This window comes from Schistocerca serialis, chromosome 9 (assembly GCF_023864345.2).
Source record: "Schistocerca serialis cubense isolate TAMUIC-IGC-003099 chromosome 9, iqSchSeri2.2, whole genome shotgun sequence".
Lineage (NCBI taxonomy): Eukaryota > Metazoa > Arthropoda > Insecta > Orthoptera > Acrididae > Schistocerca > Schistocerca serialis.
This window is the reverse complement of record NC_064646.1, coordinates 52,233,246-52,247,476: the sequence shown is the minus strand read 5'-3', so window position 1 is coordinate 52,247,476 and position 14,231 is coordinate 52,233,246. Positions and strand designations below refer to the sequence as shown.

Below are 14,231 nucleotides of genomic sequence, written 5' to 3'. Positions count from 1 at the left end.
ATTTCTGTAGTCGTATATATACGTTGGGATGTAGCTGTACTGCGTTGATGTACTGGTGGATATTGTGTGGTATGACTCCTGTAGTTGGTAGTATGATTGGTATGATGTCAACTTTATACTGATGCCACATGTCTTTGACTTCCTCAGCCAGTTGGATGTATTTTTCAATTTTTTTCTCCTGTTTTCTTTTGTATATTTGTTGTATTGGGTATGGATTTTTCGATTAGTTGTGTTAATTTCTTCTTTTTATTGGTGAGTATGATGTCAGGTTTCTTATGTGGTGTTGTTTTAGCTGTTATAATGGTTCCGTTCCAGTATAATTTGTATTCATCATTCTCCAGTACATTTTGTGGTGCATACTTGTATGTGCAAATGTGTTGTTTTATTAGTTTATGTTGTATGGCAAGTTGTTGATGTATTATTTTTGCGACATTGTCATGTCTTCTGGGGTGTTCTGTACTTGCTAGTATTGTACATCCGCTTTTGATGTGATCTACTGTTTCTATTTGTTGTTTGCAAAGTCTGCATTTATCTGTTGTGGTATTGGGATCTTTAATAATATGCTTGCTGTAATATCTGGTGTTTATTGTTTGATCCTGTATTGCAATCATGAATCCTTCCGTGTCACTGTATATATTGCCTTTTCTTAGCCATGTGTTGGATGCGTCTTGATCGATGTGTGGCTGTGTTAGATGATACGGGTGCTTGCCATGTAGTGTTTTCTTTTTCCTATTCACTTTCTTCGTATCTGTTGATGTTATGTGATCTAAAGGGTTGTAGAAGTGGTTATGAAACTGCAATGGTGTAGCCGATGTATTTATATCAGTGATTGCTTTGTGTATTTTGCTAGTTTTTGCTCGTTCTATAAAGAATTTTCTTAAATTGTCTACCTGTCCATAATGTAGGTTTTTTATGTCGATAAATCCCCTCCCTCCTTCCTTTCTGCTTAATGTGAATCTTTCTGTTGCTGAATGAATGTGATGTATTCTATATTTGTGGCATTGTGATCGTGTAAGTGTATTGAGTGCTTCTACGTCTGTGTTACTCCATTTCACTACTCCAAATGAGTAAGTCAATATTGGTATAGCATAGGTATTTACAGCTTTTGTCTTGTTTCTTGCTGTCAATTCTGTTTTCAGTATTTTTGTTAGTCTTTGTCTATGTTTTTCTTTTAGTTCTTCTTCAATATTTCTATTATCTATTCCTATTTTTTGTCTGTATCCTAGATATTTATAGGCATCTGTTTTTTCCATCGCTTCTATGCAGTCGCTGTGGTTATCCAATATGTAATCTTCTTGTTTAGTGTGTTTTCCCTTGACTATGCTATTTTTCTTACATTTGTCTGTTCCAAAAGCCATATTTATATCATTGCTGAATACTTCTGTCATCTTTAGTAATTGGTTGAGTTGTTGATTTGTTGTTGCCAATAGTTTTAGATCATCCATATATAGCAAATGTGTGATTTTTTGTTGGTATGTTCCAGTAATATTGTATCCATAATTTGTATTATTTAGCATGTTGGATAGTGGGTTCAGAGCAAGGCAGAACCAGAAAGGACTTAATGAGTCTCCTTGGTATATTCCACGCTTAATCTGTATTGACTGTGATGTGCTATTATTTGAATTTGTTTGGATATTAAGTGTGGTTTTCCAATTTTTCATTACTATGTTTAGGAACTTTATCAATTTAGGATCTATTTGGTATATTTCCATTATTATTATTATTATTGTACTTCATTTTTCGTTTTGTCCATTTAAGGAGCGCGTTTGAACTTGCCTTGATGGTTTCCGTCCTCAACATTTCTTCTTGATGCCACTACAGGTTTTTATTCTTTTCTTCTGGCCATTAGTTGCCAGTCTTCTTCAGAAGCTTCCAAAATCTCGACGATTTGTTATGTTTTCTTCTCTGATGTCCATGTCTCGTAAATCTTGCGCAGTTTCTTCTAACCAGTTGAGAGGGGGAGAGTCCCTGCAATTTAATGCGACTGTATGGTAAGAAATGCACGTAACGACCACGAATCACACCAAATTTGACAGATGCCAATGGAACGCCACTTTAAGATCATGAGCTGTCCGAGAATGAGTATCGCCAGCACTGTCCACGAATCATCTGGCTACTTGCGGTGGGGCTGGTTGCTCTCTTGCTGTCCTTAAATAATCAGTCCACCTAACTGGATAGGTTTCAGGTTGTCTGCCCCTTCACTCTGCGATGGTAGATGATGATTTAGCCGACAAAAGCAGCGTTGACGAAAATTCGTCTAAATACCTACCACACAAAGGCCACATGGACAGTAGCTGAAAGTTATTTAAACTTTTGAGCGTTCAGGATTCTTTCATGACTCGTTTGAAACAATGTCTAAAATTTCCTTGATCTTGGTTTATTGTCTTTAAAACACGGAAAGTAGCTACCAGGTCCATATTTAATATCCGACATAAATTACGCAATGGTATCGACTGTCTCTGTTACAAGTTCACACCTGAAAGCAGCCAGAAGACATTTAGTTCGACCTGATATATTGAATGTCCTAAACTGTCACTGACCCACGGCTACTTGCGAGTTAACACATTCAGTCGTTCAGTAGGCTTCTTGTAAAGAAGAACCCGCAGTAATGTCTCGTAAACCGCAGGAAACACCCCACGTAGAGTTTATATACGACATGAAATGTTTACACACAAATATCTTCTTAAATGAATCACTCGCAAGTGTCAAAGTTTCACAAAATATTGAACACTGTAGTCGCTTTTCTTCTGCGATACGAGAACCAATCAAACGCACGAACTCTTTCATTTTGGTACAAATTTGATCAGCGCGGTTTAACACAGGAAAACGGCTACCGAGCGACGATATTGACTCATAGATCTGAGGCAGAAAGCCCCATTCAAAAGCGAGGAAAATGTAGAATTCCTATTGGCTAATATGTTAAGTAGCCAATCAGATCATCTCGGGCACATCTATACTCGCAGTATTCCTAATGTCAGCCAATCAGACTACCGCAAGTAATTTAGACTACAAATTTCGTAATTCAGAAACTAAATAAAATTTAATGAAAAAAAGACGATTTCTTTTCAGAAAATAAATCACTAATAAATTTAATAATCTGGCTGCCTTTTACAATGTCAAGCTCACTCGGACATATGTTACAAATTCTCCTATTACACAACAACTTTCTCACGCATACATTTACATAGTTTTAATAAAATATCACATTCTCACTTTACGTATGTCCTCCATTCACTCTCTCGTTCTCGTCAAAACTCTCACACAACCAAAACACGATGAAATAATTTTCCAAATCTGTTGTAATGAAACTAAAGAAAATTAGATTATATGAACCTATTCTCTTGGTTGTAGTTTCAGTTGATGCTCTGGATGAATGCATTAGAGTCCCGAACTCAGTTTCACAATGCCAGCACGATTATTATGTGTTTTACTTAAAAAATTATATCTCCGAAAGTATTGGAGTTAATAATTTGAAATTTTAACAATATGGTTGTGTTTGGTATACTAAGTGTGAGAAAGATCGCTTAATATTTAATAGTACTTCTTCAGATTCACTGAGAGTATGCATAACGTATTGCACGCAGAATATGTGAAGTAGACGGCTCGCTCGGGCCAATAGCCAGCGTCAGCTGCGCCAGCGCGAGAACCAAAATCAGCTCCACGGCAAGCTACGCTTTCAATGCAAGGCGACAGCTCGTAATAATTTGCTTCTTTACATACTAACATGTTTCAGATAGATTATATGATGGTAAGACAGAGATTTAAAAACTGGTTTTAAATTGTAAGATCTTTCCAGGGGCAGATGTGGACTCTGACCGCAATCTATTGGTTATGAACTGTAGATTAAAACTGAAGAAACTCCAAAAAGGTGGGAATTTAAGGAGATGGGACCTGGATAAACTGACAGAATCAGAGGTTGCAGAGAGTTTCAGGAAGAGCATTAGGGAACAATTGACAGGAATGGGGGAAAGAAATACAGTAGAAGAAGAATGGGTAGCTCTGAGGGATGAAGTAGTGAAGGCAGCAGAGGATCAAGTAGGTAAAAAGACGAGGGCTAATAGAAATCCTTGGGTAACAGAAGAAATATTGAATTTAATTGATGAAAGGAGAAAATATAAAAATGCAGTAAATGAAGCAGGCAAAAAGGAATACAAACGTCTCAAAAATGAGATCGACAGGAAGTGCAAAATGGCTAAGCAGGGATGGCTAGAGGACAAATGTAAGGATGTAGAGGCTTATCTCACTAGGGGTAAGATAGATACTGCCTACAGGAAAATTAAAGAGACCTTTGGGGAAAGGAGAACCACTTGTATGAATATCAAGAGCTCAGATGGAAACCCAGTTCTAACCAAAGAAGGGAAAGCAGAAAGGTGGAAGGAGTATATAGAGGGTCTATACAAGGGCGATGTAGTTGAGGACAATATTATGGAAACGGAAGAGGATGCAGATGAAGATGAAATGGGAGATATGATACTGCTTGAAGAGTTTGACAGAGCACCGAAAGACCTAAGTCGAAACAAGGCTCCGGGAGTAGACAAAATTGCATTAGAACTACTGACAGCCTTGGGAGAGCCAGCCCTGACCAAACTCTACCAGACTGGCGAAATACCCTCAGACTTCAAGAAGAATATAATAATTCCAATCAGATGTGAAAATTACCGAACTATCAGTTTAATAAGCCACGGCTGCAAAATACTAACACGAATTCTTTACAGACGAATGGTAGAAGCCGACCTCGGGGAAGATCAGTTTGGATTCCGTAGAAATGTTGGAACACGTGAGGCAATACTGACCCTACGACGTATCTTAGAAGAAAGATTAAGGAAAGGCAAACCTACGTTTCTAGCATTTGTAGACTTAGAGAAAGCTTTTGACAATGTTGATGGAATACTCTCTTTCGAATTCTGAAGGTGGCAAGAGTAAAATACAGGGAGCGAAAGACTATTTACAATTTGTACAGAAACCAGAAGGTAGTTATAAGAGTCGAGGAGCATGAAAGGAAAGCTGTGGTTGGGAAGGGAGTGAGACAGGGTTGTAGCCTCTCCCCGATATTACTGAGCGAGCAGTAAAGGAAACAAAAGAAAAATTTGAAGTAGGAATTAAAATCCATGGGGAAGAAGTAAAAATTTTGAGGTTCGCCGATGACATTGTAATTCTGTCAGAGACAGCAAAGAACCTGGAAGAGGAGCTGAAAGGAATGGACAGTGTCTTGAAAGGAGGATATAAGATGAACATCAACAAAAGCAAGACAAGGATAATGGAATGTAGTCAAATTTAGTCGTGTGGAATTAGATTAGGAAACGAGACACTTAAAGTAGTAAAGGAGTTTTGCTATTTGGGGAGAAAAATAACTGATGATGGTCGAAGTAGAGAGGATATAAAATGTAGACTGGCAATGGCAAGGAAAGCGCTTCTGAAGAAGAGAAATTTGTTGAAATCGAGCATAGATGTAAGTGTCAGGGAGTCGTTTCTGAAAGTATTTGTATGGAGTGTAGCCATGTGTGGAAGTGGAACGTGGACGATAAATAGTTTGGACAAGAAGAGAATAGAAGCTTTCGAAATGTGGTGCTACAGAAGAATGTGGAAGATTAGGTGGGTAGATCACATAACTAATGAGGAAGTATTGAACAGAATTGGGGAGAAGAGAAACTTGTGGCACAACTTGACTAGAAGAAGGGATCGGTTGGTAGAACATGTTGTGAGACATCAAGGGATCACCAATTTAGTATTGGAGGGCAGCGTGGAGGGTAAAAATCGTAGAAGGAGACCAAGAGATTAATACACTAAGCAGATTCAGAAGGATGTAGGCTGCAGTAGGTACTGGGAGATGAAGAAGCTTGCACAGGGTAGAGTAGCACGGAGAGCTGCATCGAATCAGTCTCTGGACTGAAGACCACAACAACAACGACAACAACATACTGACTACAGTAAGGTTGAGACGGTGGAGTAGAAACCATGCTTCTACTTGCTAAGAATTGCATTACGAGCAGCAGTCGTGTTTGGTGCAGCTGTGTGTGTGTGTGTGCTGGGTGCAGTTCACGGATGCCAACTGGAACTACCGGACGGAGCCGTCGTCGACGTCGTGCCTGGCCATGGAGGGCCGCCGCTGCCGGTTCCCGCGCGGCAGGGTGATGGGCGGCACCAGCGTGCTCAACTACCTCATCTACACCAGGGGCAACCGGCGCGACTACGACCACTGGGAGCGGCTCGGCAACGACGGCTGGGGCTGGGCCGACGTCCTGCCGTGAGTACGGCCGCGCTCGCCTCTGTTCATTATGCAGCGCTGCTAACAGCTCGGGGGACACAAAACCAACCCCGAGTATTCGTGGAAGCACACAGCACCACACACACTATCTAATCTAAAGGGTCCGAACACCTATTAGTGGACATTAATATCGAGTATTTGCAGCTTCACGGCGGCCTTGACTTTGCTGTGGACACTTTCAATGAAGTGTCTGAATGTCTGTAGAGGAACGGTACCCCATTCTTCCTCAAGAGCTGATACCAGAGAAGTTAGTGATGTTGGGTGCTGCGGTCTGGGGCGAAGTCGACGTTCTGTCTCGTCGCAAAAGGCTCGATGCCGACACTCTCGGGAGTCCAGTCCATCACGGGGTCATGGCCCATCGAACATAGGCCGGTGTGAGGTGGAGCGTACACCATTAAGTAGTGGTTTTGACTTTGTACATATGTACTGTTTGTGTTTGCCTTTTTTTCGTTTATAAATGAATAGCTATGGTGTTCTTTTAATCATTGACAAATGTCTTCTTAGGCACTTGTGGGTTTTATTGTTCTGTTATCTACGACGAAACCTAGGTTAACACTAGGTGCTTCTTTCGCAATCGAGGCGGGTCTCTGGTTTTTTAATATATTAACCAACGATTGCTGACGCGCTGCGATGTTGAAGATTCTTAACATCGCAAGAATGTTACTGTAAACAAACGGATGCCTCACAGATGCTGTTTCACGACAGGGTGCATTATCGTGCTGATATAAACAGTATCGCGTCCGAAAACTGATTCCGTAATTGTAGATTTCCAGAAGGGTTTTGACACCTTACCTCACAAGATACTTTTAATCAAATTACGTCGTTATTCGATATAGTCTCAGTTTTGCGATTACATTCGCGAGTTCCTCTCAGAAACATCAATGCTCGTAGTAAATTACGGAAAGTCATCGAGTAAAACAGAAGTGATTCCTGCTGATCCCCAAAGGAATGTTGTAGGCCCTGTTATCTATATAGACGATTCAGGAGACAATCTGAGCATCCGTCTTATGTTGTCTGCAGATGATGCTGTCGTTTATCGACTAGTAAAGTAATCAGGAGATAAAAACAAATTCCAAAACGATTTACAAAAGGTATTTATAAGGTGCGAAAGTTGGCAATTGACACTAAACAACAAGAAGTGAGAGGTCATCCACACGAGTGCTAAAAGGAATCCGTTAAACTTCAGTTACACGATAAATCAGTCAAATCTAAAGGCCATAAATTCAACTAAATACCTAGGAATTACAATTACAAACAACTTAAATTGGAAAGAACACACAGAAAATGTTGTGGGGATGGCGACCCACAGACTGCGTTTTATTCTCAGAGCACTTGGAAGATGCGACAGACCTGCTGAACACACTGCCTGCACTACACTTCTCTGCCCTCTTTTGGAGTACTGCTGGGCGCTTTGGGATCCTTACTAGATACGATTAAGGGAGTACATCGAGGAATTTCAAAGAAGAGCAGCACGTTTTGTACTATCGAGAAATCGGGTGGAGAGTGTCACTGACACGATCCAGGATTTGGTGTCGAGATCATTAAAACAAACGCGCGTCTGTCATTACGGCAACATTTTCTCACTAAATTTCCATCACCAACTTTCTCCTCCTAATGCCACAATATTTTGTCGACGCCGACCTACACAGGGAGAAACAATTACTACAATAAAATAAGGGAAACCAGAGCTCGCACGTTTTTTCCACGCGCTGTTAGACAATGGAATAATAGACAATTATTTTGAAACTGGTTCCATAAACCCCCTGCCAGGCACGTAAGTGTGATTTGCAAAGTAGCCACGTAGATGTAAATGAACTGTTCGTTTACCGTGCGCGGTATAAGATGTCTTCATTTCCTTCCGCATTTAGCGTTTTTTTCTTTTTAAAGCACAATAAGGACATCACACCCTCACTAGGAAAAATTGCAGTTCTCTAGGCATTCACCAAACCCAAATCGTTCCATCGAGTTACCACAGGTATCGCGTGGTTCACCTCTCCACATCACTACCTTAAAGTCATTCAGTGCCGTCGCTCTTTACACCACCTCAATCGTCGCTTAGCGCTGACAACAGAAATGTGGGCGTTGGGAGGAGCTGCTCGAAAAATGTAACCATTCTTTTCACAGTGTTAGCTGGACTGCTAGTAACAGTGACACTCACGAATGATTCCTTCCGTCGATTTTATGCAACTGTTGACAACCAGCCACGAAAAACTCGGCTGTCTCTCTCCGACAGTAGACGAAATCTGCGTGGTTCTGGCTCAGCCGCGGTGGTTCCTCCGGGATTCCATTTGCACAGCGACATCTCCAACGGTGACATTGGCAGCGTGACCGATCTGTGACATCCAGTGCCTAGACCACGTTCCAAGTTACTCAGCTACTTCCGTGGCTTCGCGAGAAATACCAGCAGCGGCCGCGGCCGGAATCCACTCACTGCTGGCGAGACAAATTTCGCGACACGCTACACCATAGATTTACTCGGAAACTTTTTTCCACAGGCCCGGATTAATCCTCTGCACTACTACACTTAAAAAGTCAGTCTAAATGAAGGTCCCCAGCCTCGCTGTGGTCCCAAATGCTCTGTACGAATCTGACCATTTCCAGCAAGATTCCGAAATTCGATCACTGAAATGGAAAATGTACATCGCTGTCGGTCAATACACAGCACCCAGACGCCGCCTAGTAACTGTTGCACCGAAAACGAAACAGGAAAAAAAAACATCACACTGAAATTTCCACGGAAACAAATGGATGGAACGTAAAAGTTTCAACTAAACCTCGCCAAGTCCGCTTCGTTCACGGAACACCACACCCAGCTCGCTACTGGGACCGCGGTCTGCTGTAAGGCCTCCGTTTACGCAGCGCGTGCACGCTTGCATAACCACAAAACTCACCCACATAACCAGAAAATGATTAATTAAAATTGTATATAACTTGACAACACTTTCAAGTTTTCCGTACTGTATGAACAACTTAATTCAGCGCTGAGGATGACTCAGTATAGACTTGAAATGCTGGACACACTTAAAACATTACTGCCTGCGTCACGGGTCATACGCCCCTCTACGGCCGTGTTGGGAGCCGCCCGACTTCTAGATTTCGTGAGCTCGAAACCACTGCACGAAATTAGCTAATTACCATGGTTTGCAGTCAGTCAATGTCAGTAGTAGAATGGAGGCACGTTCATAGGCTATATAAAGTCTCTGCGAAGGGTTGTTTCCTGCCAGCTCTTCTGGAAAGTTTAGTTCCATCAAGTGGTGAAGAAATACGTTCCGCAATGGGAAAATCTTTAGTCATTTAGCCAGCACAGCAGTCCTCATTCACAGTTCCAATGGAGGGAGTATGGAACGTCAGACCCACCATTTCCAGGCTGGACAAAGCGCACTGCCATAGGCTACTGGGAATTGCGCCTGTCTTCACAACAGCCAGGAGAAGCCTACAAAAAGCACTCCATCTTCAGGCCACAAGTGGCCCATCGGGACCATTCGACCGCCGTGTCATCCTCACTGAGGATGCGGATAGGAGGGGCGTGTCGTCAGCACACCGCTCTCCCGGTCGTTATGATGGTTTTCTTTGACCGCAGCCGCTACAATTCGGTGTTGTAAGTCCCCAATTGGCATCAGGAGGCTGTGAGGTAACGGGCGAGTTGAGCCGCCTCGAAGATGTTCTAAGTTGGGAGCTGGCGCGGCCGCACGGCAAGCCGGGGCCCGGCAGCAAACACCTGGTGCTGAACGTTAATAGCCGGGCAAGAGGGGCGTAGGCAGCCCCAGCGCGTGGCTGGGAATCCCTTGGCGACGCTGTGTCGATGGAGGAGACTTGTATGCCGAGAGCGCCAAGGACGGCGCACTTTGTGAAACCATCATGGCAGACATTTCACAGTTCGTACAGAAATTAATAATAGCCAGATGAATCATGATACTTCAAAAAGAAACGTGTACATTACTATTATTCCCACGACGATTCAGATGGTGTAATCAGATTTTCAATATCTTTATTAGTTTAAGGTTTAGTATCTGACGGTAAATTATACAAGTAACACCCAGCAACGAATTTCGAAAATCGAAACGCTTCATCCGATTTCGTCGACCGACGTGTGTTTAGAAAGCTATTAGTGTAAACCTAAATTGGTATAAATTACAAGCATGTAACTTGAATAGTACATGAGTTATTGGAGGTCAAAGTTGCCGATTACTATCGATCGCGTAAGGCCATAATTACTCCACTGTTACACGAAAAAACGGTAGCTATTAAATATATTTATTCATCTATGTCTTTGTTTATATCCGATATATACTATTCATGAAGAAATTGGTTAAATATTTACGGTGTTTTAGAAAGCACAGAGACATTAGGCTAGTGGCCTACCTTTTGTTGCTATTCCTTTGATACATGTTTGTTTAATTTGTTTATGTATTTAATAATGTGTGTTAGAGCTTGTTTATGGTCCAGCCGTAGGTTCAAATGGCTCTGAGCATTATGTGACTTAACTCCTGAGGTCATCAGTCCCCTAGAACTTAGAACTAACCTAAGGACATCACACACAGCCATGCTCGAGGCAGGATTCGAACCTGCGACCGTAGCGGTCGCTCGGTTCCAGACTGTAGCGCCTAGAACCGCACGGTCACTAAGGCCGGCACAAAGAACACATTTAGCGACGCGGTCTCTGGTAGGCTGCTTGAATTTGCATGCGCAACAACCTCTTTGGCAAACTTCAATGCTACGTAACTCGGAAACGGCGCATCGTATGGATTTTGCTTTCCTAACAGTTATTTCTCAACACAACCCTTACAAACTTCTTAGACTCTTTCCGACCACCCCGTATAACCGTCGATTCCAGATGTACCATTTTCACACAATTTATCCGAGGCTTCGTTGACGTCTGCTCGCCATCGCGTTCACTCCTTAACATCACAAAAACGCATTCCTCGCAAAGAGTACTGAAAAGGCAGGATCGTAGCACGTTCTTTGTGCAACGGTAAATCTCCTCACTGACCTAATGGCATTTCCCTGTAGTCTTTACTCGCTCATTAGTTACATGCATATTTTATAAGTACCATTTAATTAGGTACTAAAAATCTTATCCACTGACAAATAATATCTGAAACACAATACAGTATGTAGTTAATTATTTACAGCCTTTGGCGGTAGATGAGAAGGAAACTAACATTCTTCTTTCTCCAAATGTGATTTCTTTTATCCTAGTCAGTGCAGTCGACAAGCATCATAATTAGCCGTTACTTCACGTGCATTGAGTACTTCGCTACCGGATACATTGTGTGGGTGAGAGCAAACCCGAGCCCTGATAGCTGTTTGTCACTAACATAGGGTGTCTCCTGAGGGAGTACACCGGTGTTTTTTTTTTCCAGGACAAGACAGCTGCAGACGAACATGTACTGGTGTGTACCGTTCTTAAGGCAAACTCTCGTGTAAATAGATGCTCCTTTCTCACTCAGTGCTGAATAGATAACGAGTTGTGGCGTTCGTTCTTCTCTACAGTGCGCACAAGCATTGGAAATGACAACAGCCAAGAATCTTTGTTTCTCTTTTTGTTTTGCATGCTAATGTATTCGGCCTTGAACCGCGTGACAGACAATAATCTACAGAAAAAAGAGAGAGAGAGAAAAATACGTTGTGTAATTCTCAGGTTGAACGTGCCACAGATATCTCCTCTTTTAGTAATGGTTACAGTACAATATAAAAATGTTTTAATTCATTAACAATAATAATAAAAATAATATAATTATTTACACTGCTTTAGCGCAACTACCTAGAAACTTCAGTTCACTAAAATAATGGATTTGAACAGTATTCGTCCGAAAATTTTTAAAATTACATCTTTCATGGAACTGATTTATGAACTTTAACAGTAACAAACTGTTAAAACTTTGACGACGTCATAATTCATACTATAGACAATCTAATTGTTCACTCGCCGTTGTCCCTGCTATCATTCCGGTCGCGTAAATGGGAGCGAGTGCGGTTTCTTTCACTAATCTCCACCTACGTTCGGGATGCCATTATTTCTATTACTTTTGTTCTTATTGTAGGGTCTTCCCCTTGCTATGTTCCTTTACTCAAATACTGGTCCTTTGCCGGTTCTGCTTGTGGACACATGAACTGTCTCGGGTTTGTGGTTGACGGTAAGTACTGTCAGTTTGTGAGTGGTCGCCTTTAGCATGTACACTATGTGATCAAAAGTAACCGGACACCCCCAAAAACATACGTTTTTCGTATTAGGTGCATTGTGCTGCCACCTACTGTCAGGTACTCGATATCAGCGAACTCAGTGGTCATTAGACATCGTGAGAGAGCAGAATTTGCCGCTCCGCGCAGCTCACGGACTTCGAAAGTGGTCAGGTGACTGGGTATAGCTTCTATCATACGCCTGTACGCGAGATTTCCACACTCCTAAACGTCCCTAGGTCCACTGTTTCCAATGTCATAGTGTAGTGGAAACGTGAGGGACATGTGCAGCACAAAAGCGTACAGGCCGACCTGGTCTGTTGACTGTCGGAGACCGCCGATAGTTGAAGAGGGTCGTAATGAGTAGTAGGCACGGATCTATCCAGACTATTACACAGGAATTCCAAACTACACCAGCGTCCACTACAAGTACTATGACAGTTAGGCGGGAGGTGAGAAAACTTGGATTTCATGGTCGAGCGGCTGCTCATATGTCACACAGCACGCCGTTAAACGGGAAACGACGCCTCGCTTAGTGTAAGGAGAGGTAACATTGGACGGTTGAACAATGGAAAAACATTGTGTGGAGTGACGGATCACGGTACACAATGCGGCGATCCGGTGGCAGGGTGTGGGTATGGCGAATACCGACGAACGTCATCTGCCAGCGTGCGTAGTGCCAACAGTAAAATTCGGAGGCGGTGGTGTTATGGTGAGGTCGTGTTTTTCCTGGAGGGGGCTTGCACCCCTTGTTGTTTTGCGTGGCACTATCACAGCACAGGCCTACATTAATGTTTTAAGCACCTTCTTGCTTCCCACTGTTGAAGAGCAATTAGGGGATGGCGATATTTCAACACGATGGAGCACCTGTTCATAATGCATGGCCTGTGGCAGAGTGGTTACACGACAATAACATCCCGATGACCATGAAACGGTTTACGAATGATTCAGAGGATTTCTAACGTCCAGGAATTCAACGATTGGCACAACGTTCTGCCGTTTGTTTACGGAGACCTGGTAATTACGTTGACAATACGAGTGACGTTCAATAACTAATGCAACATATTTTTTCTCCGCCAATTTCGGTTAGAAAAATGCGGCATTTGTTGTGGAACGTCTAGTAATACGCCTGCTTCCCTGTAGTTTCACGAAGTTCCGACAGGTGGCGGCACTTACGTAGGCTGCAGCGGAGGTGCGTTCTAAGCAGAGAGCTGTCACTGAGTTTCTTTTGGTGGAAAACCAGAGCAGCGCAGATATTCAGGGGCGCTTGCAGACTGCCTACGGCGACCTGGCAGTGAACAAAACCACGGCGAGTCGTTGGGCGGCGCGTCTGTCATCTTCGCGAGGTCGCGCGAACCTGTCCGACCTGCAGAGGGGCGGCCGCCCGCACACAGCTGCGACTCCTGCACTGTTGGAACGTGCCGACACTCTGATTCGAAGTGATGGACAGAGCCCAACCAAACACCTCGCTCCTCAACGGGACGCCTCTGTTGGTAATGGGGTACTCAACTCTGAAGATGTTCGCGCTACTCTCAGGAAAATGAAGAAACGACTGCAGTGTGTTCATCGCCACGAAAATGTGAACGAACTACTACTTCTCCATGACAACCTAAGGCCTCCACAAGTCCGCACACCCGAGAGCAGCTCACAAAACTCTGGACTGTTCTTCCTCATCCTCCCTACAGCCCGGGTCTCGCAACTTCCGTGTTCCATCTGTTTGGCCCAACGAAGGATGCACTCAACGAGAAGCAATACGTGGATGGACTACATGGAGGTTGATGATGCA

General features: G+C 43.0%; 1 protein-coding gene across 1 annotated transcript in view; it reads left to right on the top strand.

The window, feature by feature from the left end:
* Positions 1-14,231, top strand: part of LOC126418852 (glucose dehydrogenase [FAD, quinone]-like) — a 101,372-nt gene that overhangs the window by 42,278 nt on the left and 44,863 nt on the right. Inside the window, exon 3 of the mRNA XM_050085839.1 lies at positions 6,036-6,244. Coding sequence (XP_049941796.1) covers positions 6,036-6,244 — 209 coding nt within the window. The remainder of the gene's footprint in view (positions 1-6,035; positions 6,245-14,231) is intronic.